General features: G+C 47.1%; 2 protein-coding genes and 5 non-coding genes across 9 annotated transcripts in view; all 7 read right to left on the reverse strand.

Annotated features, from left to right (window-relative positions):
* Window position 1: 1 nt before the first annotated feature.
* NOP56 (NOP56 ribonucleoprotein) lies at window positions 2-5845 on the reverse strand. Of its 3 annotated transcripts, XR_008516791.1 has the most exons (13): window positions 5717-5845; window positions 5461-5550; window positions 4999-5113; window positions 3812-3973; window positions 3441-3639; window positions 2876-3063; window positions 2642-2793; window positions 2366-2466; window positions 1851-1999; window positions 1496-1617; window positions 1173-1310; window positions 904-1019; window positions 389-466 (listed from the first exon to the last, which is right to left on the reverse strand). XR_008516791.1 is itself a non-coding variant. In XM_063720429.1 (12 exons), exons 1-12 carry the CDS (start codon window positions 5717-5719, stop codon window positions 1002-1004), a joined length of 1437 nt encoding a protein of 478 aa, XP_063576499.1. In that variant the 5' UTR covers window positions 5720-5845; the 3' UTR covers window positions 2-1001.
* Window positions 1381-1452, reverse strand: LOC112130399 (small nucleolar RNA SNORD57). The gene has a single exon (XR_002912671.1). It is a non-coding gene; the product is annotated as a small nucleolar RNA SNORD57 (small nucleolar RNA).
* Window positions 1699-1769, reverse strand: LOC112130400 (small nucleolar RNA SNORD56). The gene has a single exon (XR_002912672.1). It is a non-coding gene; the product is annotated as a small nucleolar RNA SNORD56 (small nucleolar RNA).
* LOC112130411 (small nucleolar RNA SNORD86) lies at window positions 2218-2303 on the reverse strand. Its single transcript, XR_002912683.1, has one exon. It is a non-coding gene; the product is annotated as a small nucleolar RNA SNORD86 (small nucleolar RNA).
* On the reverse strand, window positions 3190-3321 carry LOC112130403 (small nucleolar RNA SNORA51). Its single transcript, XR_002912675.1, has one exon. It is a non-coding gene; the product is annotated as a small nucleolar RNA SNORA51 (small nucleolar RNA).
* On the reverse strand, window positions 4102-4176 carry LOC112130412 (small nucleolar RNA SNORD110). The gene has a single exon (XR_002912684.1). It is a non-coding gene; the product is annotated as a small nucleolar RNA SNORD110 (small nucleolar RNA).
* A 16477-nt stretch (window positions 5846-22322) lies between the features above and the next one.
* Window positions 22323-26728, reverse strand: part of TMC2 (transmembrane channel like 2) — an 83309-nt gene continuing 78903 nt past the window's right edge. The window contains exons 17-18 of the mRNA XM_024238970.3: window positions 26069-26186; window positions 22323-22540 (exon numbers count right to left, since the gene is read on the reverse strand). Coding sequence (XP_024094738.2) covers window positions 22323-22540; window positions 26069-26186 — 336 coding nt within the window. The remainder of the gene's footprint in view (window positions 22541-26068; window positions 26187-26728) is intronic.

The following is a 26728-nucleotide window of genomic DNA, read 5'->3' on the forward strand; positions in this document are numbered from 1 at the left end:
CTTTTGTGAATTTGTTTTTATTGGGGAACACGGCACAGGGTGGGAAATGTCACCTTGGGCTATGGTATGCCCCACCTCCCAGAGAATGTCCATTTGCATTCTAATCTTCCTGGGATGCTTTATGGAACTTTTTCTTCTTCTTGGAGCTGCTCTTGCCAGCCGCCTCTTCAGGCCCACTGCTGACCGGCTCCTCTTTGGAGAATTTCCTCTTTTTCTTGGAGCCACTTCTGTGGCCTGCCTCTTCAGGGTCATTAACTGTTTCCTCCTTGGGTGAAGACTTCTTTTTCTTGGGAATACTGGTGCTGCCAGCGGTCTCTTCAGGATCGCTACTCATCAACTCCTCCTTGGAAAAAGATTTCTTTTTCTTGGGTTTGGAAAAAGAGATAGATGGGTCTTCCATTCCATTCTCCTGAGGAACCTCCTGGGGCTTTTGCTTTTTCTTCTTTTTGGGTTTTTCACTCGTCTCCTAAAGGGAAGGACAGGGGAACAGGCTGTGAGAACAGTGCTCATTACATCTTCAGCAATTAAGTAGCCAAGGCAGGGGAACCTGTGTAGTTAACATTGCCCAGTGTTTCTGGGATAGTTTAATTGTGTGGGTATAACTTTAGAAATCCACCCCAAAGGCCGTCCCAAATTAGAAGGAAAACATGTAATGAGAAATTACCTCAGCCCATTGAAAAAAAAAACCTTAAGAAACACCCACTATGTTGGTCGCAACAGAACCATCATGCCAAGTTCCAGGCAGGGCCCTGAAACACTGTTTAAGAAACTGGGTGCTAAATGAAAATCTCAGGGATAACGTAGCTTAGCACATTGGGGACCTCCCTGCCCCCATCCCCACTGTGAAACACTACCACCTCCGGACACACGTCTGATAATAAGCAGAGCAGGAATTTACACTACCCCAGGTTGAGGACTCCTGGGAGGCAGCCGAGGACAGAACACACATGCCCAGGGAATGGGTGTGAGCTACAACCAGCTCTCTGGGCTCTTGAGCAAGTTCAGCACCTATCTCCTTCCTATAGAATCAAGAGGTAGTTTTAGATGTTTCAGGTCCTTGTTTCAGTCCAAGAGCCTGGACTCAAGACCACAGCTTATGCAGCACATCCTTTGTTCTGCTGTTGAAAATCCTACAACCTAGGATCTCTGCCGGAGCCGTGCTGCCTACTGACCTCACACTCCTCTGGAGTACTACTGCTGTTTTCTGAAGATGCAAGGGCAAGTGCAGCCAGCCGTTTCTTTTCCTTCTTTAAGCGTTTCTTCTCCTGTTTCTCCAGCTTCCTAGTAATCTCAGCAGCCGCTTCCTCTGCCTGGTCAAAGAAAAGTGCTAAAAGGGCCTGAAGACCTCTGGTGCTCTGAGGACTCCTTTCTGGCTTTATTGGATCAGGCTCATTAAATCAGTTTTTTTGCCTCCATTCTACAAGGTCAGGCTCAGACAGTTCATCACCTCCAACAGCTAGCTATGCCACTCCACACCCAGCAAAGCCCAACTGACCTGAACCATTGCTTCCTTCATGACATCCAGATTCTTTCGTGGTATCTCTCCAGTCTCATAGAAGGACAGTCGCTCTTCAACTTGTTCTCGAAGCTTCTCGCCAAATACACTCGTGGGCACCTCTGGATGTGTGTGTGGGTGACAAAGCCTGTCAGCCCAAAGAGACAAACTACTCCAACCCTGTGTTCCCTCTACCCTCAGCTTCACTCAGACCCATAGTCTCAACACTCACTAGGTGAACTGCTGTTGACGAAAAATATTGCCATCATTGTGGAAGCTATGGTTGCAAGCCTCCCCACCCATCCACCCAGCCACCCAGCCCCTTCTCACACCTGCCAGCACCCCCCACCCATACCAGAGAAGCAATCGATTCGTGAGGCAATACTGCATTTGTTTGCCAGGTATCGGGAGATGCGGCCTTTGTTCTTGGCAGCTGCTCGGCCAATGAAGGTGGAGTGGAAAATGAGTCCATATTTTGGAGTGTTACCCCTTGTCTTCAGGGCTCTGAGAGAATATTCAGTGGAGAGTTTAAGATCAGAAATTTCAACCCCATTAGCCAAGGCAGCTCAGCTCCTCCCCTCCTCTCACCCCGAAGTCCTGAGTGAGCCTCAGGCCAGATTGGATCTCTACCCCAATGCATGCCAACCCATAGCTCCCAGAGGCAGAGGGAAGGCATCCAATGTCGCTGACCTGGAGACTTGGTCCCTTTGCTGGGCCCTGGGAATCACTCAGACACCAGGACTGGCCATCACCCCCATAGCAGAGGCCTGTATAGGTCAGGGAGCCCTGGTCAGCCATCACCGTGATCCCCCAACAAGCAGTGGGCACCAGAAGTGGCACCTGATTGTGGGCAGGTGCCCTCACTGGTACCTGAACAGGGCCTTTTCAGCCCCAAGGATCTGCACTGTGGATGCTGGATACTTGGCCAGGTTGGTGAGGCTGCCAGCATGTGCGATGAGACGTGCACCTACCTGGAGAGAGAGTCAAGGAAACAGTCAGAGAAATAAACTGCTAACCTGCCAGTTGCATGACAGCCCTGCTCCCCACCAAGCACAACTAGGGAAGACATGGTGGGTCACGAAATACAGTGCAGGTACACATGGCAACAGTCCTTATTCTCCCATTTTTGTATCCCCTGTGACGCACCGCTTCCCCAATTAGGGCTGACAGGCTGGGGGCTACTTGGCTCATCTTGGAGCGCAGGTAAGTGTGTAGGCTCTGGCGGTATTCAGATAAAGACACCACACGACTGGAGAAGCTCTCGATGTTTATCAAGTCAATGGCAGATATGTCCATGCCTAGGAAAAACCAAGTGTGAATGCAAGACGCCAGATATTTAGAGCCCCATACCTTATGCAGGCTGCCAGGCTCTGCACTGACCCATGGAGGACCGTGAGGCATCCAGAATAGCCTTAGCCTTGGCCCCATCCATTGTTAGCTCCTCCAGCTTCTCCAGCTTGTCCTCATTCAGTTCCCTTCGGTTTCCAATAAACTGGGCGAGACGGCAGTATGTGGCATTGTCGTTGATGATCTTCACCAGCTCCGGAAAGTGATACCCGTACCACTCCCTGCAAAGAGCCACAGTCACTCCCTGGCCCAGCTGCTTCATCAAAAACCACAGAGCTACAGCCTTGCCCTCTCCACACCTACTCTGCCTGGAGGAAAAGGGACAAAGATCCAAATCTTCCTCAATTCTGTGTTCCCCCATTCACAATACAGACCAGGCACAGGGCCTGAGCTGAGGTGTATATGGGGTAGGTTTACTCTACCTCCTCTTTCTATACAGTCAGTGTAAGAACACAGCCTGTGGTAAGCACCAGGAGGCCTAGACCCAGCCCCAGCCCACATGGTTCTACCCACAGGATGGTCAGTCCTCATCAAGACTCAAAATTAACTAAACTACAGACCAAAGGCTCCAGTATTACGGGTGGCCCCTGCACTTTACCTGACACGCATAGAGAAGGTATTGATGTCCTTATCCAGCTGGTCCAGGAGGCTAATGGACTGGATGATCATATTGTCCACACGGTTCACATTAAACTTAACTTTGGCACGGGAATAGCTGTGTCCCAGCCCCAGCTGTGCTTTACAAGCTGACAGATCGGTCAGACCCTTCACCAGATTGTGGAAGTGCAGACGAACTCCTAAGAAGAGGGCAAGACGGTGAGCAACAAGGGGCTCTGAGCTAGCTCCCGCACCCATGGGCACCGGCCAAGCCCGAGGCCTTCCCAGAAGTCACAACAAACACCCAAGTTCCCAGAACCTCCTCCCCCAAAATGTCCAGGATAACAGGAATATAACAGATGATGGTCTCACCTCGCAGGATCTCAGCTATGACGCCTCCAGTCTGGCAGTTGTACCCTAACTCCTCCTGTATCGCGGCACCAATCTTGGGATCCCCAACTCCCAAGAGTACTTTCTTCTTTTTGGACGGCAGGTGCGTCTCCAAGAGCAGGCGGAGGTCCTCATGAACAACCCCTCAGGGGAAAGAACACAGTTCCCACTAACAGGCTGAAGGATGATCAACTCTAACATCCCCTCAGCTGACTACCCTGGTCCCACAGAGCATGCTGGGATGGCATGCCTAGATCCCTCCCCATCAGGCATTGCTCAGAGACATGGAGACATCAGTGACTGCACTCAGCGGATTGACAGATTTGATTCGCAAGTCATCACTGCAAAGCCTGGCCCAGCCATGGGAACAATTGCATTCAGGTCTGATAGCACAAGTGTGCAATAAATAATAGCTTGTTAACACACCCTCGAGTATTTAGTAGAATTTGCCTTCTGGAACCCAACCTTTTTTTCTCAGCCTGTGTTTATCCAACTGCCCTTTCCAATCAAACAGAAAGCAGAGAACCAGACACTTGATTGTGTTTAGGCAAAAACTCGGGCACAAGTAGCTGTTAAGCCAACCCCCTTTAAGAAACCCCCCCGTTGTCGAGCCGGGCACGGTCGCTAGTGCCTGTAATCTCAGCAACTTGGGAGGCCGAGGCGGGCGGATCACGAGGTCAGGAGATCGAGACTAGCCTTGGCCAACATGGTGAAACCCCGTCTCTACCAAAAATACAAAATTAGCCGGGCATGGTGGCTGGCACAGGCCTGTAATCCCAGTTACTCGGGAGGCTGAGGCAGGAGAATCGCCTGAACCAGAGAGGCAGAGGTTGCAGTGAGCCCAGATCTTGCCACTGCACTCCAGCCTGGGGGACAGACTCCATCTCAAAAAAAATAAAAATAAAAAATAATTTGCCACTACAGTGCCCACAAGGAAACGTAACACACATCCCACATCGTCTGCTTTAAACAGTTTGGTCTAGCACAGTTCCCAGACCTTGAGCTCTGTGAAGACAATTATTTCAAATTACACATTGTATGTCTCAAATACTGCCTCACACCTATCAGACTCAGAGCCAGCCAAGGACGGCAAATACTATCACAAGCTGCCCGAGAGGATATCGAAAGGAACCACATCTCTCTGTGATGCTTGGCGGTGGCCGACTTACCTTCAGACACGGCGTTGGCATTTTCCAAGGCAACCTGGGATGACGCAAAGGGACAAAAGGCCACCAGACGAACGATGTTGTGGAATTTGCCCAGGTTGAGCACGGACTCCTCCACCTGGGGGGAGAAAGAGGCTGAGCGGTTTCCTTCCCTCCCTCCTGCCTCTGCGGCGCAGTAAAGCAGCGGTTGTCAGCCTTGGAAGCTCTTAAAATATGCTGATACCTGGGCCCCACATCCCAGCTTCTGCTTTAATCGTTCGGGGACGGAGTCCGGGAGGCTTATTTCTAATTGCTAGAGCGACTCTACCCATGAATCAAGGTAAAGACCCCCGGATCTAGAGCTTTCCAGGCCTGCCCCCCCGCCCCGAACCGCTCGGCCGGCCACGTGGGAGCGCGCGGTGCATGCTGGGACCTGCGCGATGAGGGTCTGCGGGGCCGCCAAAGGAGCCCACGGATCTCACCCACCTGCGGCTGCAGCAGACTGATCTCCTCCACTTCCTTCAGCGCCAGCAGCGCGTAGCCGACAGCATGCTCAAACAGCACGTGCAACAGCACCTGGAACGGGAGCCGGGGCGCGAGCGTCAACGCAACCTCAGCGTCTGCCGGAACCCGCTCCCAGGGCAGGCGCAGGCCCAGGCCCAGGCCCGGGCTCTGTCTGCGGCCCCAACCCAGGTCGAAACCCCCACCGTCGCGTCGCCCGCGCCCCACAACCACTTCTCACCATGGCGCCCGCTCCCGGGTTCGGCTCGCAATGCGGCTAGCGCGCTCCGGCGCGCGGAACCAGGCTCCAGAGGCCACGCCCCCGCCCCGCCGACCAATCGGAGACCGGGGACGACACCATCTCCGGCCTTTGGAGGGGCCGCCCGGGGTGGTATCGCCCGGAGCGCGGGCTGGGTGGCGCCGAGCGCGGGCGAGCAGGCCTTTTCTGGCCTATGCAGCTGCGCGGGCGGGCGCGGTTGCCGTGGACGCGCGGCCCCCGGTCGGGCATTGCAGGCGGCGAAACGACTTGGGAAGGCCCTTTCGGGCTGATAGTCCGGTTCCTGATGTTCTTGTCATATAAGTTACGGGCAGCAGAGCTGGGTGAAGTCGGGGCGGGAGGTCCGCATGGGGCGCGGCGTCCATCCCAGACCGAGACCGCTGCCTAGCCGGCTTCCCGCTTCGTCCGTGGCCTCAGACCCTGCGCCCCACGTCCCCGGGACCCAGCCGTTCCCGTCCCCTACTCGGGGACGAGCCTCCTCGGCGCCGGGTGGGCGGTGCATCCTTTCCTCCCACCCGTTACGGGAGCGGTGCCTGGCGCGCTCTGGCGCAGACCCTGCTGCGAACGTAGCTCGCGCAGTTTTCTTCGTACTACTAATTTTATTTGTTATTTTTTTAAATGACGGTGGCAGGCAGTGACGTGCGAAAGAAAGACGCTCCAGCGTCTTCCTAGGCCAGTTTCTTGTTGCTGTGCTGCACGGGACCCAGCTCCTTTTGCTGGGCCACGTGTTGCTCCTCCTTTTGAGCGGCCCTGAATTCTGGGCGCTGGTGATCGCTGAGTGAATCGGAGCTGCTTCCCTATCCTTGAGGGCGTCTTTTGGGCACTCAGGCGACTCTTTAGAAATGAGTTTTGCTTTAATAATTAATATTAACGTTATAAATCCAAAACCTAGTTATACTTAAGTAGCGTATCCCCTGGTATATTTTAAAGAGTCATTCGAAGGGGATTTTTAAAAATGCTGTATAGCTATAAACTGCATTTATACATTTAATTGTTATTTTGTTAAGCGATTGGGTTACTTGACAAAATCCAAGTACATAGTTCACTCACAAATCTAATATGTCAAACCTAAGAAATATGGTTGGTAAATCTTACTCTCATAATTTCAATATGGTTTACAGATGTGGTTGAATTCTGTTACGCATGTCGACTTACTAGTCAGAATCGTTATTCCATTTAATATTTTAAAATGGAATTGCCAAGTTAATCCATACATTAGCATGTTAAATTATTTTAACCGTCATGAATACATCAAATTAGACGATTCCAAAATGTAATGGAAAATACTAATGCTAAGACTTCAATTTACTTCATTATTTCTGCCCTTAATCCTGAATCTTCCTGGAGTTACAGGTGCTTATCCACTAAACCAGGGGTTTTCAAGCAAGAAGTCAGAGTGCATTAATGGACAGCATTTAAAAAAATAGGATTGGGTGGGCTATAATCCAGCACTTTAGGAGGCCGAGGCAGGCGGATCACTTAAGATCAGGAGTTCGAGACCAGCCTGGCCAACATGGTGAAACCCTGTCTCTACCAAAAAATAATTAGCTGGACGTGGTGGAGCACGCCTGTAATCCCAGATACTCGGGAGGCTGAGGAAGGAGAATCGCTTGAACCCGGGAGGCAGAGGCTGCAGTTAGCCGAGATCGCGCGGCTGCACTCCAGCCTGGGCAACAGAGCAAGGCTCTGTCAAAAAAAAAAAAGAAAAAGGATTAAAGCGAATAGAAATAAGAGTGTGTTGCATAGAGTAAGGTGCTGTTCATTGTAAAACTTTTGTCTCAGCTCTACATACATATATAGAAATATGTACACAAATATTTTTCATATATACATATATATGTAACTATATAAACACATTTTTGTGTGTTAAGTCAGAATATAAAAAACTTGAGGGTCAATCAATGAGCCAAAAGGTAACCAGTGGTACTCTGGAAAAATTTGGGTCCTCTGGTTACAAAGGAGCTGTCATGAAGTAGTTTGCTGACTTAGAGAGATGGCTGAAGAAAAGTGCTTCTGCTGGTGAGATAACCAATGCTTGTGATCAGATATGGATGTGGTATGAACACTAAAAGGTTTCCTTCGGTTTTCTCATCTCCATCCCTTCAATAAAATATCTCACCCTGATACTTGTAATCTGACTCCAGTGGGATAACACAGGATTCCTGTTATCCTTGACACTGTTATCCAGTTATCCAGTGGGCATCTCTGCAACCTGTGGTGGAGTAGACCATCTTTGCCTTCCCCTTGGACTGTTTGCTGGGTGCACTGCTCCTGTCTAAACTCAGGTCTTCACCACCAAAGTAGACTTTTTACAAAACCTTTGGTTCCCCCTTCAAGGCACTTTCTACTGCCAGAATGATCTTTCTAAGGCAGAATATCCAATCAGGTGCTATTTGTGGGTGCTCACAGGGTCATGAAATATCACCTATGGTAGTTAGTTTCCAAAAATGGCCAAGATAGATGTGTGGGTGAAGCCATCCTGTGTGTCCCAGCCCCTGTCACCATCTGAGTGCAGCCATGTAAGGCCCCCAAACAAGACCAGCAGAACCACCATCTGCATCTTGTCTACCCTGATTGTGACAAATAGTACATTGTGGTTTTCAGCCACTAAATGTAAGGGTGATTTGTTAAGCAGCAGTAAATTTGAATCGGTCAGCTCACCTGGGTTCAAGCCCCAGCTCTGCCAGTACTTACAATGTGATCTTAATCACTGAATCTTCCTGAGCTTTCATTTCCTGTGCAGAATGAAGGTTGGGGTTTCATTCATCCCTTTAACAAGCATTTATTGAAGATCTCCTGTGGGCCAGGTGTGACAATGGTGTGGTACCTGGCATGTAGTGGGAGCTCAAAAAATATTAGTGGTCTTTCATCTTGCTCTTTTGTCTTTTAATCAATAAATAGCACAACAAAATGTTATATCACCTATTTTCAGTTGAGTCTCAGTTCTCTGCAGTTATCACCTTGCATAGAAGCTACTGAAACCTCATGTTTTTTCTTTTTTTGGGACAGGGTCTCCTGTAGCCCAGGCTGGAATGCAGTGGCATGATCTTTGCTCATTGCAGCCTTGATTTCCTGGACTCAAGTGATCATCCTGCCTCAGCCTCCCAAGTAGCTGGGACTACAGGTGTACACCCCCGTGCCTGACTAATTTTTTTGTAGAGATAGGGTTTTGCCATGTTGCCCAGGCTGATCTCAAACTCCTGGGCTTGAGCTATCCTGCCCTCCTCGGCCTCCCCAAATGCTGGGATTATAGGTGTGAGCCACCACGCCCGGCCTGTACATCTCATTTTTTTTTTTTTTTTAAATATGGAGTCTCGCTTTGACCCCCAGGCTGGAGTGCAGTGGCGCAATCTCGGCTCACTGCAAGCTCCGCCTCCCAGGTTCACGTCATTCTCCTGCCTTATCCTCCCAAGTAGCTGGGACTACAGGCGCCCGCCACCATGCCCAGCTAATTTTTTTTGTATTTTTAGTAGCAGGGTTTCACCATGTTAGCCAGGATGGTCTCGATCTCCTAACCTTGTGATCCACCCGCCTTGGCCTCCCAAAGTGCTGGGATTACAGGTGTGAGCCACCACATCCGGCCACATCTCATTTTTTAACACACCCACTTACCCTGATTCATTTCTAATACTTCACCCATTAACTGACAGAGGTAGACACATAATCTCCAAACACAGTTTAGCTTCACACAGTAAAACAGTTACATAATTCTGTTTTGCAACTTCTAGTGGCAGTAGATGGACCCTACTGTCACTCTGATTAAATGTTCTTGGAAGTTGGAAAATTCGCTCAGTGTGTAAATTTGCCAATTTTTGATATCTCAGTCTTTTCTGCAATCGTCAGTACAACAGTCTTGTTAAGAGTTGTCTTTCTTCTTTGGCGCTTTTCAAAATGGCAAAAGTGGTCCCGATCCAGACCCCAAGAGAGTATTCTTGGATCTCGGGCAAGAAAGAATTCAGGGCGAGTCCATAGAGTAAAGAGAAAGCAAGTTTATTAAGAAAGTAGAGGAATAAAAAAATGGCTACTCCATAGACAGAGAGCAGCCCCGAGGGCTGCTGGTTGCCCATATTTATGGTTATTTCTTGATGATATGCTAAACAAGGGGTGGATTATTCACGCCTCCCCTTTTTAGACCACATAGGGTAACTTCCTGATGTTGCCATGGCATTTGTAAACTTTTACGGGGCTGACAGGAGTGTATCAGTAAGGACGACCAGAGGTCTCTCTCATTGCTGTCTTGGTTTTGTTGGGTTTGGCCGGTTTCTTTACTGCAACCTGTTTTATCAGCGAGGTCTTTATGACCTGTATCTTGTGCTGACCTCCTGTCTCTTCCTGTGACTTAGAATGCCTTAACTGTCTGGGAATGCAGCCCAGTAGGTCTCAGCCTCATTTTACCCAGCCCCTATTCAAGATGGAGTTGCTCTGGTTCAAACGCCTGTGATAATGAGCACATTCTCATAGCCTAGATGGAGGGAAAAGGGGGCGATGTCTCAGGTCTTTGTGCTCAGGCTCTAGTGCTGTGTCTTGGGAGCCATTAATCTCTGCTGTAACATGGCTGCTTTCGGGCTGGCCCCTTAGGCCTGTGACTCTGTCCTCTGAGATATGCTGCCCAGCCAGTTGCTCAAAATATCTGCAAGTCTCTAGTGGTTCCATGCTGTTTGGCATCCGTGGATTCTCTCACTGAGGCATGCATGACCTTTGAGATTACCTGCCTGCCACATAATGGGGACTAGACTCATTACCAGCGGGGACTTGATCCTAGCTCTTGCCTCACCAATGCTGTGCTGGGTTTCCTGTGCTGTACTGACCACCACATTGGGTCGAGTGTGGGACCTGTATTTTTTTTTCTTTTTTTCTTTTTTTTTTGAGACAGAGTCTCGCTCTGTCGCCCAGGCTGGAGTGCAATGGCGCCATCCTGGCTCACTACAACCTCCGCCTCCTGGGTTCAAGTGATTCTCCTGCCTCAGCCTCCCAAGTAGTTGGGATTACAGGCCTCTACCACCACGACCGGCTAATTTTTGTATTTTTAGTAGAGACGGGGTTTCGCCATGTTGGCCAGGCTGGTTTCAAACTCCTGACCTTAGGTGATCCGCTCGCCTTGGCCTCCCACAGTGCTGGGATTACAGGCATGAGCCACTGTGCTTGGCTGGACCTCTATTTTTTAAATTTTTATTTTACTTTTATTTTATTTTATTTTTGAGTCACCCAGGCTGGAGTGCAGTGGTGTGATACCGGTTCACTGCAACTTCTGCCTTCTGAGTTCAAGTGATTCTCCTGCCTCAGCCTCCCAAGTAGCTGGAATTACAGGTATGTGCTACCACCCCCAGCTAATTTTTTTTTTTTTTTTTTTTTTTTTTTGAGATGAGTTTTCCTCTTGTTGCCCAGGCTGGAGTGCAATGGTGCAATCTTGGCTCACTGCAACCACCGCCTCCCAGGTTCAAGTGATTCTTCTGCCGCAGGCTCCCGAGTAGCTGGGATTACAGGCATACACCACCACGCCCGGCTAATTTTGTATTTTTAGTAGAGGTGGGGTTTCTCCATGTTGGTCAGGCTGGTCTTGAACTGCCAACCTCAAGTGATCCACCTGCCTCGGCCTCCCAAAGTGCTACGATTACAGGTGTGAGCCACTGTGCCCAGGCTAATTTTTGTATTTTTAGTAGAAACGGGGTTTCACCATGTTGACCAGGCTGGTCTCGAACTCCTGACCTCAAGTGATCTACCCGCTGTGGCCTCCCAAAGTGTTGGGATTACAGGCGTGAGCCACTGTGCCCAGTCAAGTGTGGGACCTCTATAGCAGGGGCCAGCAAACTGTCAGCCATGGGCTGTGGCTTATTTGGTAGGGCCAATAGCAAAGAACGATTTTTACATTTTTAAAGGGTTGTTTGAAAAAAAAAAAAAGCCAGGCGCACTGGCTTACGCCTGTAATCCCAGGACTTTGGGAGGGTGAGGTGGGCAGATCACAAGCTCAGGAGCTCGAGACCAGCCTGACCAACATGGTGAAACCCTGTCTCTACTAAAAATACAAAAATCAGCCAGGCATGGTAGTGCATGCCTGTAATCCCAGCCACTCAGGAGGCTGAGGCAGGAGAATCACTTGAACCCGGGAGGCGGAGGTTGCAGTGAGCTGAGATCACGCCACTGCACTCCAGCCTGGTGACAAGAGCGAGACTATCTAAAAAAAAAAAAAAAAAAAAAAGACGCAGAGACTAGAAAATCCAAAAGACTATTGGGTACAAATACAAAGAATTTGACCCTTTACAGAAAAAGATTGCTGGTCTGGGTTCTTGAGGCATGGGGCTTCATCTGTGCCATGCTCAGGGGAGCTGGAAGACAGGAAGAAACAGACATGGTACTTGTAGAAGTGAGAAACCCACTGAAATTAAAAAGAAATGCAAATAACTCAGTAGCAAATTAGGCACAGCCGAAGAGAGTTTAGTGAACTGGAAGAGAGAGCCAAATAATTTATCTAGAATGCAACACGGAGAGATTAAGGTCTCACTCTGTCACCCAGGTTGGAGTGCAGTGGAGGCAGGATAGCTCACTACAGCCTCTAACTCCTGGGCTTGAGCAATCCTCCCATGTCAGACTCCCCAAAGTGCTGGGACTGCAGGCGTGAGCCAGGTATCTTTTTAAATGCTGGGGATAGAGTAGTAAAAGTTCTGCCAAGTTCCTGCCATTATGGAGTTTACGTTCTGGTGGCTTCAGAAAGTCAAATCAGTATGTAGTGCATCAGGAGTCCATAGTGTAGGGAAGGTTGTATGGTCTCAAAGAAGCCCTCAGTGAAGAGGGGACATTTGAGCAGAGATCTTAAGGAGCAAGGGAGGAGCTTAAGGCGCAAGGGTGGAGAGCTGGGAAAGTGAAGAGAACAATGGTAAAATGGTTGAGTATCTCTAATCTGAAAATCTGACATCCGAAATGCTCTAAAATCTGAAACTTTTTTTTTTTTTTGACATGGAGTCTTGCTCTGTCACCCAGGCTGGAGTGCAGTGGTACCATTTTGGCTCACTGCAACCTCCACCTCCCGGGTTCAAGTAATTTGCCTGTCTCAGCCTCCCGAGTAGCTGGGATTACAGGCTCCCATCACCACGCCTGGCTAATTTTTTTTTTGTTTTTAGTAGAGATGGGGTTTCACCATATTGGTCAGGCTGGTCTCGAACTCCTGACCTCAGGTGATCCACTTGCTTTGGCTTCCCAAAGTGCTGGGATTACAGGTGTGAGCCACCGCACCTGACCCTAAAATCTGAAACTTTTTGAGGGCTGACATGATGCTCAAAGGAAATATTTATTGGAACTTCTCAGATTTTGGATTTTCTTTATTTTTTTTTAATTTATTTTTTTGAAACAGGGTCTCACTCTGTCACCCAGGCTGGAGTGCAGTGGTGCGATCACAGCTCACTGCAGCCTCGACCTCCTGGGCTCAAGCGATCCTCCCACTTCAGCCTCCTGAGTAGCTGGAACTACAGATGTGCACCACCATGCCTGGCTAATTTTTTCTGTAGAGACAGGGTTTTGCCATGTTGTCCCGCCTGGTCTTGAACTATTGAGCTCAAGTGATTTGCCTGCCTTGGTCTCCCAAAATGCTGGGATTGCAGATGTGAGCCACCACTCCTGGTTTATGTTTTAAAAATTTCTTATTTTTAATTTTTGTGGGTACATAGTAAATGTATATATTTATGGAGTACATGAGATATTTTGATACCAGCATGCAATTTGTAATAATCATGTCAGGGTAAATGAGGTATCTGTCACCTCAAGCATCTATCCTTTGTGTTACAGACATTCCAATTATACTCTATTAGTTATTTTAAATTGTACAATTAAATTATTGTTGACTGTAGTCACCCTGTTGTGCTATCTAGATCTTATTCATCTAACTATATTTTTGGACCAATTAACTATCCCCACTTTCCCCACTGCACTACCCTTCCTAGCCTCTGATAACCATCATTCTACTCTCTGTCTCCATCAGTTCAATTGTTTTAATTTTAGCTCCCACAAATAAGTAAGAACATGTGAAGTTAGTTTTTCTGTGCCTGGCTTATTTCACTTAATGACCTCCAGTTCCATCCTTGTCTTTGCAAACGACAGGATCTTATTTCTTTATTTTTATTTTTTGAGATGGAGTCTCACTCTGTTGCCCAGGCTGGAGTGCAGTGGTGTGATCTCGGCTCCTTGAAGCCTCCCGGGTTGAAGTGATTCTTCTGCCTCATCCGCCTGGGTAGCTGGGATTACAGGTGGGCACCACCACACCTGGCTAATTTTTGTATTTTCAGTAGAGACAGAATTTCACCATATTGGCCAGGCTGGTCTCAAACTCCTGACCTCATGATCCCCCCACCTTGGCCTCCCAAAGTGCTGGGATTACAGGTGTGAGCCACCACACCCGGCCAACAGGATTTTTTTTTTTTTTTTTTTAGACGGAGTTTCACTCTTGTCACCCAGGCTGGAGTACAATGGTGTGATCTTGGCTCACTGCAACCTCCGCCTACTGGGTTCAAGTGATTCTCCTGCCTCAGCCTCTGGAGTAGCTGGGATTACAGGTGTGTGCCACCACGCCCAGCTAATTTTTGTATTATTAGTAGAGACGGGGTTTTACCATGTTGGCCAGGCTGGTCTCGAACTCCTGACCTCAGGTGATCCGCCTGCCTTGGCCTCTCAAAGTATCGGGATTACAGGTGGGAGCCACTGTACCCGGCCAGGATCTTATTTTTTATGGCTGAATAGTACTCCATTGTGTGTACATACCACATTTTCTTTTCTTTTCTTTTTTTTTTTTTTTTTTGAGATGGAGTCTCGCTCTGTTGCCTAGGCTGGAGTGCAGTGGCGTGATCTCGGCTCACTGCAAGCTCCGCTTCCTGGGTTCAGCCTCCCGAGTAGCTGGGATTACAGGCGTCTGGCACCACACCCGACTAATTTTTGTATTTTTATTTTATTTTATTATTATTATTATTAATTATTATTATTATTATCATTATTTTTGAGATGGAGTCTTGCCCTGTCACCCAGGCTGGAGTGCAGTGGTGGGATCTCAGCTCACTGCAAGCGCCGCCTCCCGGATTCATGCCATTCTCCTGCCTCAGCCTCCCAAATAGCTGGGACTATAGGCGCCCGCCACCACATACGGCTAATTCTTTGTATTTTTAGTAGAGATGGGGCTTCTCCGTGTTAGCCAGGATGGTTTTGATCTCCTGACTTCATGATCTGCCCACCTCTGCCTCCCAAAGTGCTGGGATTACAGGCGTGAGCCACCACGCCCAGCTAATTTTTGTGTTTTTAGTAGAGACGGAGTTTCACCATGTTGGCCAGGCTGGTCTCAAACTCCTGATCTCGTGATCTGCCCACCTCAGCCTCCCAAAGTGCTGGGATTACAGGTGTGAGCCACCGCTCTTGGCTGATTTTTGTATTTTTAGTAGAGACAGGGTTCACCATGTTGGCCAACCTGGTCTCAAACTCCTGATCTCAGGTGATCTGCCTGCCTTGGCCTCCTAAAGTGATGGGATTACAGGCATAAGCCACCACGCCCGGCCTGTATATCTTATTTTGAGAAATGTCTATTCAGATCTTTTGCCTATTTTTAAATTGGATTATTATGTTTTTTCCTTAAAGAGTTGTTTGAGCTCCTTATATGTTCTAGATTTTGGATTTTTGAATTAGGGATGCTCAACCTGGTAAGTATTATGCAAATATTCTAAAATCTGAAAAAGAATTTGAAATCCAAAAGACTTCTGGTTGCAAGCATTTTAGATAAGGGGTACTCAACCTGTACTAACCCGTGACCTCTGACTTCAGAGACTTTGCAATCCTGGGAGACTGAATATAATCAGGTGCTAAGATACAGTTGTATGCAAACTGACCGGAAGACAATCTGGCCCAGTGTTCCTGAGGTAGACTTCATGGCAAGAAGGGATTTAAGTATTCATAGAAGAGTGTGTAGGTCATTTAGAGATGGAGGAAAGAAAGAGAGTGGAAGCAAAAGCCAGAAACAAGAGAAGAACCTGCTAGAGGTGTAAAATGCAAACTGATCAGTAGTTGGACAAAAGACTGAAGGATCTAGAATGTAAGAAACCTTGAATGAAAGTCAGGATGAGTGGTTGGGGTCTGATGAGACTCTTGCTTTTTCCATTAAGCAGTGTTTGGAGATTAATTTGGAGGTGATATGCAGGACAAATTGCTCACAGAGCTCCCACTGAGCAAATGTCCTGCGGGGACAGCAGGTCTGAGTGGGAGCCATGAGTTTCCCAGATGTGCTCCAGGTTCCACATTAAAGCCAGGTGGCAGGTGGGGCCTATTTCTTTTTCTCTGTCCATAAGACTGTTCGCCCGTTGGGAAGAACCGTATACTATATCATCTGACCTTTTTCATTTAGCCCAGCCTATGGCTAACTGTGTCATTTTGGTGTACATTAGCCCAAGGTTTTTACTCTGGCAACATTAATGGGGACCTATGGAAGTGGAATGTGCTATTTAAATAAATTTCAGTGCCAGGCCATGCACGGTGGCTCACGCCTGTAATCCCAACACTTTGGGAGGCCGAGGTGGGTGGATCACTTGAGGTTAGGAGTTCGAGACCAGCCTAGCCAACATGGTGAAACCTCATCTGTACTAAAAATACTAAAATTAGCCGGGCGTGATGGTGGGCGCCTGTAATCCCAGCTACTCGGGAGGCTGAGGCAGGAGAATCACTTGAACCTGGGAGTCGGAGGCTGCAGTGAGCCGAGATCGCTCCACTGCACTCCAGCCTAGGTGACAGCGAGATTCCATCTCAAAAATAAAATTAAATAAATAAATAAATAAATTTATTTATTTATTCAGTGCCTTGGGAGAGCTTCAGGAAAGGAAATTGCATGAAACTACCACAAGAGGGCGGCACTTTATACTCCTTTTGTGAGTGAGAACATTCTCATAAAATTTAAAAGGCTTTCTAGCAATTCCTGGGCTCTTTTCTCAAAAGTGGAAAGAAACCCTACAATATTCTTTGGCAGTGAGTTACATGTATATGCAACATTTCTTTATAAAGACACGGAAGAATGAAAAGCACGTTGGGAAGGTGGTTTAGCCCAGCATTCCTTGTCTTTTTTGGCAGTGATGACCTGGCAGCTTCTGAAGCCTGGTGGTTGATTAGGATTATAGAGCACAAGATGCTGTTGTGTTTATCCCCTGAGCCCAAGGATGTTAGATCTTATCCATGCCTGTGATGATATCTGTTATTTATTGAGTACTTAGCATAATGCTTGGCACGTTACAGTCTTACTTCCATCAACTTGTTGAATCTTCACAGACAAATTTGGAGGTTGGTTTTATATGGCCCATTTTCCAGACACGGTTCAGTGATAGAGTTATCTGTATGCTCTGTATACCTCATCTACCCTAACTATGACCTTGGGCCTTTCTTCATGTTTTTCAAACTAATACTACATTGAAAGATAAAGTATCTGGCACAACACCGCAGACAGTTGTCTTTAATAGCAATCCTCACACTCTATAAACAAACCTGCTTAGAATATTTGATGGCACTCACACACCTGGTGATTTTGCCATTGAAAATTATACTTCAGTTTTTATTCCCTAGGAATCAAAAGGGATAAAGTTCCTATCTTAGTTTTGTTTATTTTTGTTTTTGAGACAGGGTCCCTCACTCTGTCACCCAGGCTGTAGTGCAGTGGTGTGGTCTCGCTTCACTGCAACCTCTGCCTCCTGGGCTCAAGCGATCTTTTCCATCTCAGCCTTCCGAGTAGTTGGAACTACAGGCATGCACTGGCTAATTTTTGTGTTTTTTGTAGAAATGGGGTATCACCATTTTGCCCAGGCTGATCTCGAACTCCTGGGCTCAAGCGATCCACCTGCCTCAGCCTCCAAAATGCTAGGATTACAGGCATGAGCCACCATGCCTGGCCCCTATCCTTAGTTTTAAAGGCATCTCTTGGAAACAGCTTATAGGATTTTAAAATCTCCATCAGATAGTCTTTGCCTTCTATCTACAAGTTTAGTCCATTTGCATTTGCATTTGCATTTATTTGATTCCTGATATATTTTGGCTTATTTCTTTCATCTTATGTGCTTTATATTTTATTTGTTGTGCTATTTTTGTTTATTTGCCTTTTTCTTCCTGTTTTGGAGGCACTATCAACCTAATGCCACTTTTTTTTTTTTTTTTTTTTTTTTTTCTGAGATGGGGTTTTGCTCTTGTTGCCCAGGCTGGAGTGCAATGGCACAATCTCGGCTCACCACAACCTCTGCCTCCCGGGTTCAAGCGATTCTCCTGCCTCAGCCTCTCGAGTAGCTGGGATTACAGGCATGAGACACCACACCCAGCTGATTTTTGAATTTTTGGTAGAGACGGGGTTTCACCATGTTGGACAGGATGGTCTCGACCTCTTGACCTTGTGATCCACCCGTCTTGGCCTTCCAAAGTGCTGGGATTACAGGTGTGAGCCATTGCGCCTGGCCTGAAAGTCTTGAAAAAAAATAAATTAAAATTTTCATATGAGTTTTTTGGAACATACAGATACAGTTGACCCTTGAACAACATGGGTTTGAACTTCACAGATCCACTTATATGTTATTTTCTTCCATCTCTGCCACCCCTAAGCCAGCAAGACCAACCCCTTTTCTTCCTCCTCCTCCTCCTCAGTCTACTCAGCATGAAGATGACAAGGATGAAGGCTTACGATGATCCACTTTTGCTTAATGAATATTAAATATATTTTCTCCTCTTCGTGATCTTCTTAATAACATTTTTTCCTAGCTAGCTTATTCTATTGCAAGAATACAGTATTAATACATGTAACATATAAAATATGTGTTAACTGACTTTATGTTATCAGTAAAACTTCCATTCAACAGCAGGCTATCATTAATTAACTTCTGGGGGAGTCAGCACTCCTAGCCCCAGTGTTGTTCAAGGGTCAACTGTAGCATATGAATTTAGAGCCTCTGTGTGAGAGCTGCCTTGTGGCTAGAACTTCTCAATGGAGACTTTTTCTCCTCTACTTTCTGCCAAGGTCAAGAGACGTACATGTCTTTTTCTGCATGGCAGGTTTATTTTTTATTGTCCGTTATTGAGCATGAGGAACTTGGTGCTCCAGCTTTGGGTGGGTCTCTACCCATCCACTTCAGAGCACATCTGAAGTGACTTTACTGATCTGAGGGTTACCAGCATAGTGAGTGCTATTGGTAACCTGCCCAGATCACCTTACTGGCTGGTGCATCAGCCCCTCCCTCTAGTTTCTGTGAGTGTGCAAATCAGTGGGAGACCAGGTATCCCCTTTGATCTTCTTCACCTAAAGTGTCTTCCTACTTATGTGATTCTGTATACTATGGAGCTCTTAGGAAATAGAAATGGAAGTTGAGGTTATTAGAAGTGAAAGGATCAGCCTATAAAAATAGCTTCCAACAGATAAAATCCAGTATCTGCTCCATTTCTCTCCAGTTAGGAATGCGTAGCCAAACTAGGGTAATATCAGCAGGACACCAGTTATATTTCTCTGGATAAATGGTTAATTTTCTTCTTTCTTTTTTTTCTTTTCTTTTCAGACGGAGTCTCGCTCTGTCACCCAAGCTGGAGTACAGTGGTACAATCTCCGCTAACTGCAACCTCCGCCTCCCGGGTTCAAGCAATTCTCCTGCCTCAACCTCCCAAGTAGCTGGGATTACAGAAGTGCATGACTACACCTGGTTAATTTTTGTATTTTTAGTAGAGATGAGGTTTCACCATGTTGGCCAGGCTGGTCTCAAACTTCTGACCTCAAGTGATCCATCCACCTTGGCCTCCCAAAGTGCTGGGATTACAGGCATGAGCCGCCATGCCTGGCCAGAGTTTTCTTGATAGAGGTCTTGTAATTATTTGAATTAGAAAATTTTCTGTTAAAATATGTCCACAAATTCTTTGGTAACCCTCTCTTCAAGAAGTGAAGCCTAATTCCCTTCCCTTCCAGTGTGAGCTAGTGTTAGTGACTCAGTTCCAATGAGTAAAAGTGGTGGAACTGATAGTGTGACTTCTGAGACTAGGTCATAATAGGCATTGTGGCCTCCTCGTTGCTCTCCCTCTCAGATCACTTGCTCTGGGGGAAACCAGCAGCCATGTTGTGAGGACACCCAAGCAGCTCTATGGAGAGGCCTACATGGAGAGTAACCAAGGTCCCCTATCAATAGCCAGCAAGGAACAAAAGCCTCCTGCCAATAGTCATGTGTGAGCCATGTTGAGAGCAGATCTTTCAGTCCCAGTCAGACCTTCCAATAATTGCAGCCCTAGCTGAGAATTTGACTGAAATATCCAGAACCACATCTGCCTAGTTAAGCCACTCCCAAATTTATAACCCACAGAACAGAAACTACATACAATAATACGTAATTGTTTATTGTTTTAGGCTGTTATGTTTTGGGAATAATTTGTTATGCAGCATTAGATGACACATACATTCCATCACATAAAATTACACTTCATCAGATCAGGATGGTTTGTTTGTGTTTGTGGTGGGTATTTATGTGTATTAGTAACCAGTGGAGGCCTGACAGTAATCACCAGGGGACCAATGGCTCAGGCAGGCAGAGTGTTCCCTGCCTCAGGGCCTGGCATTCTTATGCAGAAGGCCAGGTGTTGGTGTGGTGGCCATCTTTGGGCCTTCTGGTCCTGATTGGTTGGGTTACAGTGCCAGAATCCCTGTATTGAGGTTTCAGGTAGGTTAGCTTGGGGGAAGGCATATGACACACAGGCAGTTTTGGATTTGGGGCTTGGACCTGGGTTCCATGGAAATCAGGCATTGCAACATCTTCGTTAGCCTTGCCAGGAGAGATTGGTGTGAAATAATTTATCCTGTTTCTCCTGGTCACATGTCCCTATTATTCCACTGCAGTTTGTATATGTGAAGTTTTGGTGCTGGATTGAGAAGGGAAAGGATTTGGGAGGGAAGTTAGAAATTATTTTAATTGTACAGCTTATGAAATTGCTGTAAAAGTCTTCATCTCTCTACCAGGGCTTTGCCTGACTTTCTGGGTCTGGGGGATTCTCCTGAGAACCCCTGGGGACCTGGTTGTGTGGTAGCTGTAACAGTTGATGAGTTGATGAGGTTAAGGTGGCTGACTCTCTTTAGAACACTCAGAGGCATGGGTGAGAGGGTCCCTTGATCCTGAGGCCACACTGCTTACCTGGGTCTGGGAGCACAGAGTGGAGGAAAGGAAGGAGCTGTCTGCAAGATAGCTGGGCTGTTGCAGAGTCCTGGACTGCGACTCCCACCCTACCAAGGCTCTGCCCTTGCCATCAAGGCCTTCTTAATGGTCTGGCCCTCGGCTTCTTCCCACTAAGAAATATTCTGCATAGAACCATGATATGACACTAAGTGAACGTAGAATCCCCAGAGACAACGCTCTGCATTATACCTTTTGCAAAATTCTTCAAAGAAACCATCTTCAAGGTCTCTTGTACAATAATTATGTTATCAAATTCCTTTTAGAATTTGGTGCATGAAAAAGATTTTTCTGCCCTGGGTAAGGCAGGTTTCCTTCCAAGATAAGAGGCACTGGGCAACTCACTTGCTGCTGTGATTCACTGTTTTCACTCCCTGTTTTGTGCTCCATGGTGTAAGCTTCCCTTGGGCTGGGTACTGGGGTATCACCAGTCTTCCCACCAATCCCCACTCTCCATGACTGATCTTTGGTCCATTTACCTTTATTTTCATTCACTTTCATTTACTTTCATTCATTTATTTATTTGTAGAGACAAGGGTCTTGCTATATTGCTCAGGCTCATCTTAAACTCCTGGCCTCCCACTTCAGCCTCTAAAAGTGTTGAGATTACAGGTGTGAGCTACCACTCCTGGCCAGACTTCTTGTTGTTGTTGTTAAGACAGTGTCTCACTCTGTTGCCCAGACTGGAGTGCAGTGACATGATCTTAGCTAACTGCAACCTCTGCCTCCTGGGCTCAAGTGATCCTTCTGCCTCAGCCTCCCAAGTAGCTGGGATTACAGGTGCATACCACCATGCCTGGCTAATTTTTTTGTAGAGATGGGGTTTCGCCACATTGCCCAGGCTGGTCTTGAACTCCTGGGCTCAAGTGATCCTCCCACCTTGGTCTCCCAAAGTGCTGGGACTACAGGTGTGAGCCACTGTGCCTGGCCTGGACCTTTCATTTAAACCAGCTCACTTCCTCTGGATTGAGAAATGTAGGCCCTTCTGCATCCACCTCCTGGTTAGGGAAGCTGGCAGAAACCTGTGTCCTAAACTGTGTCCCATGGAAAAAGGCTACGAGGGTGGTCATGGCCCTTCCCCAACTCCCAAAATCGGGAGGCAAGGTCGACCGCTGTGAGCGTGGGGTTCAGAGCTGTCTGAACCAAGATATTTGGGAGGGCAGTTAGAGCAGAGATGGCTCCACCTTCCCTAAAGGACAGGTGAAGCCACTGTCTTCCTCCTTTGGTAGTTGACAAGGGCCTGAAGGAATCAAAGTTCATGCATTCCAAGAGAGGAGAGAGAGCATGTATGTGAGAGGAAAGAGGGGAGAGAACCTTGGTTTGGTATGTGTGAAACTGGGGTACTTGAGGATCAGCCCTAGAGTCGAGGCTGCCTGGAGTCCTAGCCGTCAGCGGGGAGGTCTCTGAGCACTCTTCCCAGAGGCTGACCTCCATGGATGAGTCTGAGATGGGGCGTGGCCAGAATCTGGTCTGATTCCAGGGGGCCGAGATATAGGAAGGTGTCCAGAGGCAGGCAGTGTGGTCCTGCTGGCAGAATTGGAGGTCCTAGGGCCCTGCGCCTTCTTGTCCATGGCCTGGCTTTTGCTGGCAGAGGGAGGAGTGGTCTCTGGAAAATGAACCAAGACAAGAAAGAGGAAGTGGGAGATTTTGTACAGGTTGAATTGGAGCTCTCTGGAGCCACCCTGCGGTGTAGGTTTTAGTCCTATTTGGTGATGTGAGAGCTGTCGGATTGCACTCAGCTGTCTCAGGGTCACCTTGGCCTGGCTTTTGCATAAACACATCTGTTGGAGGAGTATGGTCTTCTGGCTAGAGAACTTGATTTTGAACCTGGCCTTAGGCTAGACTCTCTGATCCTGGGTTTTCTAGAGTACAAAATTGGGACAAGAATAACAGCAGCCTCGCAGGGTGACTGCTGGGGTCAAATGTGATGATGGAAGGGAAGGGGCTGTGGGAATTGTTTGGAATCAGATCTACTTTCCAATCCTTCATTAACTTGTTTCCTTCCCCTCCTCTAACTCCAAGTTAGGGACAATGACTGCTCTTTACTAAACCCAGGCCCTCTTGTTCTGGGACACAGAAATGGGCTCTGGTTCCCTTGTGGATGAGTGTGGCCTGTGCTGGAGTTCCAGGCTTTGATGGGACCACATCCAGGTGTGTCCCCTAAGCTCTTCCCCTTGCGCTAGCTTGATGCAGGCAGAGTCCCAAGATGGAAGGAGCCAGGGTCCCCATATCAGCACTTGTGGCTGTCAGGTGAAAACACCCAGTTTGGACTTTGTGTTGAGTGAGAAGTGAACTTTTATGGTGTCTGAGCCACTAGCCATTTTGGGCCTCTTTGTTGCAGCAGCTAGTATCATTTTATTATAGCTAATATTTAATAATAGAAAATGAATAAAAATTCCAGTTACTAAGAAATTGGAATGCTTGTATAAAAAAAAAGTTCAGGCTGGGTGCAGTGGCTCATGCCTGTAATCCCAGCACTTTGGGAGGCCATTTGAGGCAGATCACTTGAGGCTGATCATTTGAGGTTAGGAGTTTGAGACCAGTCTGGCCAACATGGTGAAATCCCGTCTCTACTAAAAATACAAAAATTAGCCAGGCATGATGGCAGGTGCCTGTAATACCAGCCACTCGGAAGGCTGAGCAGGAGAATCGCTTGAACCTGGGAGGCAGAGGTTGCAGTGATCAGAGATCGCGCCACTGCACTGCAGCCTGGGCGACAGAGTGTGACTCTGTCTCAAAAAAATAAAGTTCAAATTCCTAAACTGTCAGTCATTCCTCATGCATCTCATTCACTTCTTACATCCAAGGCTAAAGTGTCTGCATGCAGACACTGTTTAATTTTATAACAGAGATGATCTTTGGAAAATGGGATCATCTCAGAGATGGTCTCTTTCAACTTGACCTTTCCTCACTCCTAATTTGAGGTGGTCTATGATCACTCCCCTTTGAAGCCCCAGGATATTTTCACTTGATCTTAGCCAAAAGGCCGAGGAGCAAAAGCCCCAAGATACTTTCTTGGGAACTTTTTATGTGGCCTTTTCTCACTCTATTATTCTAGATATTCCAGTGCTTCTCTTTTCAGAGAATATAAACTATAGCACACATTGCTTAAGGATGCGGATACATTCTGAGAAATGCATCATTAGGTGATTTTGTTGTTGTGTGACCATCATAGAATGTACTTACCCAAACCTAGATGGCATGGCCTCTTATACACATAGGCTATATGTTTAGCCTATTGCTTCTAGAATATAAACCTGCACAACACTTACTGTACTGAATACTTTAAACAGTTGGAACATAATGGTAAACATTTGTGTATCTAAACAAAGAAAAGGTAGAGTATATGAAAGATGACAAATGGTAAACCTGTCTAGGGCAGTGACCATGAATGGAGCTTGCAAGACTGGAAGTTGCTCTGGGTGAGTCAGTGAGTGGGTGATGAGTGAATGTGAAAGCCTAGGACACCACTGTCACTACTGCAGGCTTTATAAACACTGTGCACTTAGGTTACACTCAATTTACAAACATTTTTTCTTGGCCGGGCGCAGTGGCTCAGGCCTGTAATCCCAGCACTTTGGGAGGCTGACGCGGGCGGATCACGAGGTCAGGAGTTCAAGAACAGCCTGGCCAACATGGTGAAACCCTGTCTCTACTAAAAGTACAAAAAATTAGCCAGGCATGGTGGTGGGCACCTGTAATCCCAGCTACTTGGGAGGCTGAGGCAGGAGAATCACTTGAACCCTGGAGGTGGAGGCTGCAGTGAGCCAACATCACGCCACTGCATTCCAGCCTGGGTGACAGAGTGAGACTGTCTCAAAAAAAAATTTTTTTTTCTTTCTTCAGTAATAAACCTTAGCTTATTGTAACTTTTGTACTTTATCTCTTTTATAATAACAGTTGGCTTAAAACACAAATACACTGACCACCTGTACAAAAATATTTTTTCTTTATATCCTTATTTGATAAGCTTTTTCTGTTTTTAAATTAAGAATTTTTTTTCTTTTTACTTTTTAAATTTTTCTTGTTAAAAACTAAGATGCAACACACACATTAGCTGAGGTCTACAAAGGGTTGGGATTATCAATATCACTGTCTTCCACCTCCACATCTTGTCCCACTGGAAGGTCTTCAGGGGCAATTTACACATGGAGCTGTCATCTCCTATGATAACAACACCTTCTTCTGGAATAGCTCCTGAAGGACCTGCCTGAGGCTGTTTTACAGTTAACTATTTTTTATGTAAGTAGAAGGAATCTACTCTAAAATAATAGTAAAAAGTGTAGTGTAGTAAACACGTAAGCCAGTAACATAATTATTATCATTATCAAGTATTCTGTGCCATATATAATTGTATGTGCTAGACATTTTTTTTTTTTTTTTTTGAGACGGAGTCTTGCTCTGTTGCCCAGGCTGGAGTGCAGTGGTGCGATCTCGGCTCACTGCAAGCTCCGCCTCCCGGGTTCACACCATTCTCCTGCCTCAGCCTCATGAGCAGCTGGGACTACAGGCGTCCGCCACCATGCCCAGCTAATTTTTTGTATTTTTAGTAGAGATGGGGTTTCACCATGTCAGCCAGGATGGTCTCGATCTCCTGACCTCGTGATCTGCCTGCCTCGGCCTCCCAAAGTGCTGGGATTGCGGGCGTGAGCCACCGCGCCCGGCCTAGACTTTTATATAACTGGCAGCTTAGCAGGCTTGTTTACACCAGCTCACAACAAAGACATGAGTAATGTGTTTTGCTACAATGTTGACAGTTACATCACTTGGCAATAGGAATTTTTCAGCTCCATTATAATCTTATGGGGCCACCGTTGTAGATGCGATCCATGGTTGATCCAAATGTTATTAAGGGGTGCATGATGGCACTACTGCCAGCTGGTATTCATTGGCTCATTCTCTGTGCCAGGAATTCTGGTAGACACTTTACATGCATGATTTCATCTCATCTTCACCATCCCATGAGGCAGGTGCTATGATTGACCCCTATATTCACCTGCCCAACTTCATAAGCTAATAATTGTTAGGATTCTGATTTCAATCCCAGAACAGTCTGATTTCACATTGTTTCATAGGCTCTTTACACCTTTCCATGTGGCCTTGTAAAACATAATCATTATGACAAAGAGCTTACCTTCCTTGGTGAGTTGGAGCTGGATGGCATTTTTGGAGCTGCTTTTAGGTGTGTCCTCTGAATCTCTGGCTGTGGCTTTGCCTTTTACAGATTTGTGGCTCTTCTCAACTTCACGGAGCTGCAGGAAATAATGAACTGTTGGTCCGGGCCCAGGAAATGGGTGTTTGAGGCTCAGAGGTGTTGAGAGTGATTTTTTTTTCTTTTTTTTTGAGTTGGAGTCTCACTCTGTTGCCCAGGCTGGAGTGCAGCGGCGTGAACTCGGCTCACTGCAATCTCTGCCTCCTGGGTTCAAGCGATTCTCCTGCCCTCAGCATCTCAAGTAGCTGGGATTACAGGTGTGTGCCACCACACCTGGCTAATTTTTGTGTTTTTAGTAGAGACGGGTTCACCATGTTAGCCCAGCTGGTCTTCAACTCCTGACTTAAGGTGATTCACTGGCCTCGGCCTCACAAAATGCTGGGATTACAGGTGTGAGCCACCATGCCTGGCCTGTTTTCAGTTCTTGGTGGCTACCTTAAACTGCCTGTTACTGGTCCTCACAACTGATTGGAGAGGGCAGCCTGAGGCTCTCAGATTCACACAGCGATTGAAGGAACATGTGGCCAGAGGACAGCGATCTTTCCAATCCTCTATTTCAGTGGTTTTCTGTACCTGGGCAGG

The sequence above is a fragment of the Pongo abelii genome, chromosome 21 (genome assembly GCF_028885655.2).
Source record: "Pongo abelii isolate AG06213 chromosome 21, NHGRI_mPonAbe1-v2.0_pri, whole genome shotgun sequence".
In the NCBI taxonomy this organism is placed as follows: Eukaryota; Metazoa; Chordata; class Mammalia; order Primates; family Hominidae; genus Pongo; species Pongo abelii.

Bases quoted from the DNA above. Each gene is read 5' to 3' on its own strand.
- NOP56 (XM_063720429.1), bottom strand. The intron at 5,114-5,460 runs GTGGGTGAGATC...TTCTCCCCCCAG, and splicing joins TCAGTCTGCTGCAGCCGCAG to GTGGAGGAGTCCGTGCTCAA. The intron at 1,311-1,495 runs GTCAGTTGGGCT...TTCTTTGACCAG, and splicing joins TGAAGGAAGCAATGGTTCAG to GCAGAGGAAGCGGCTGCTGA.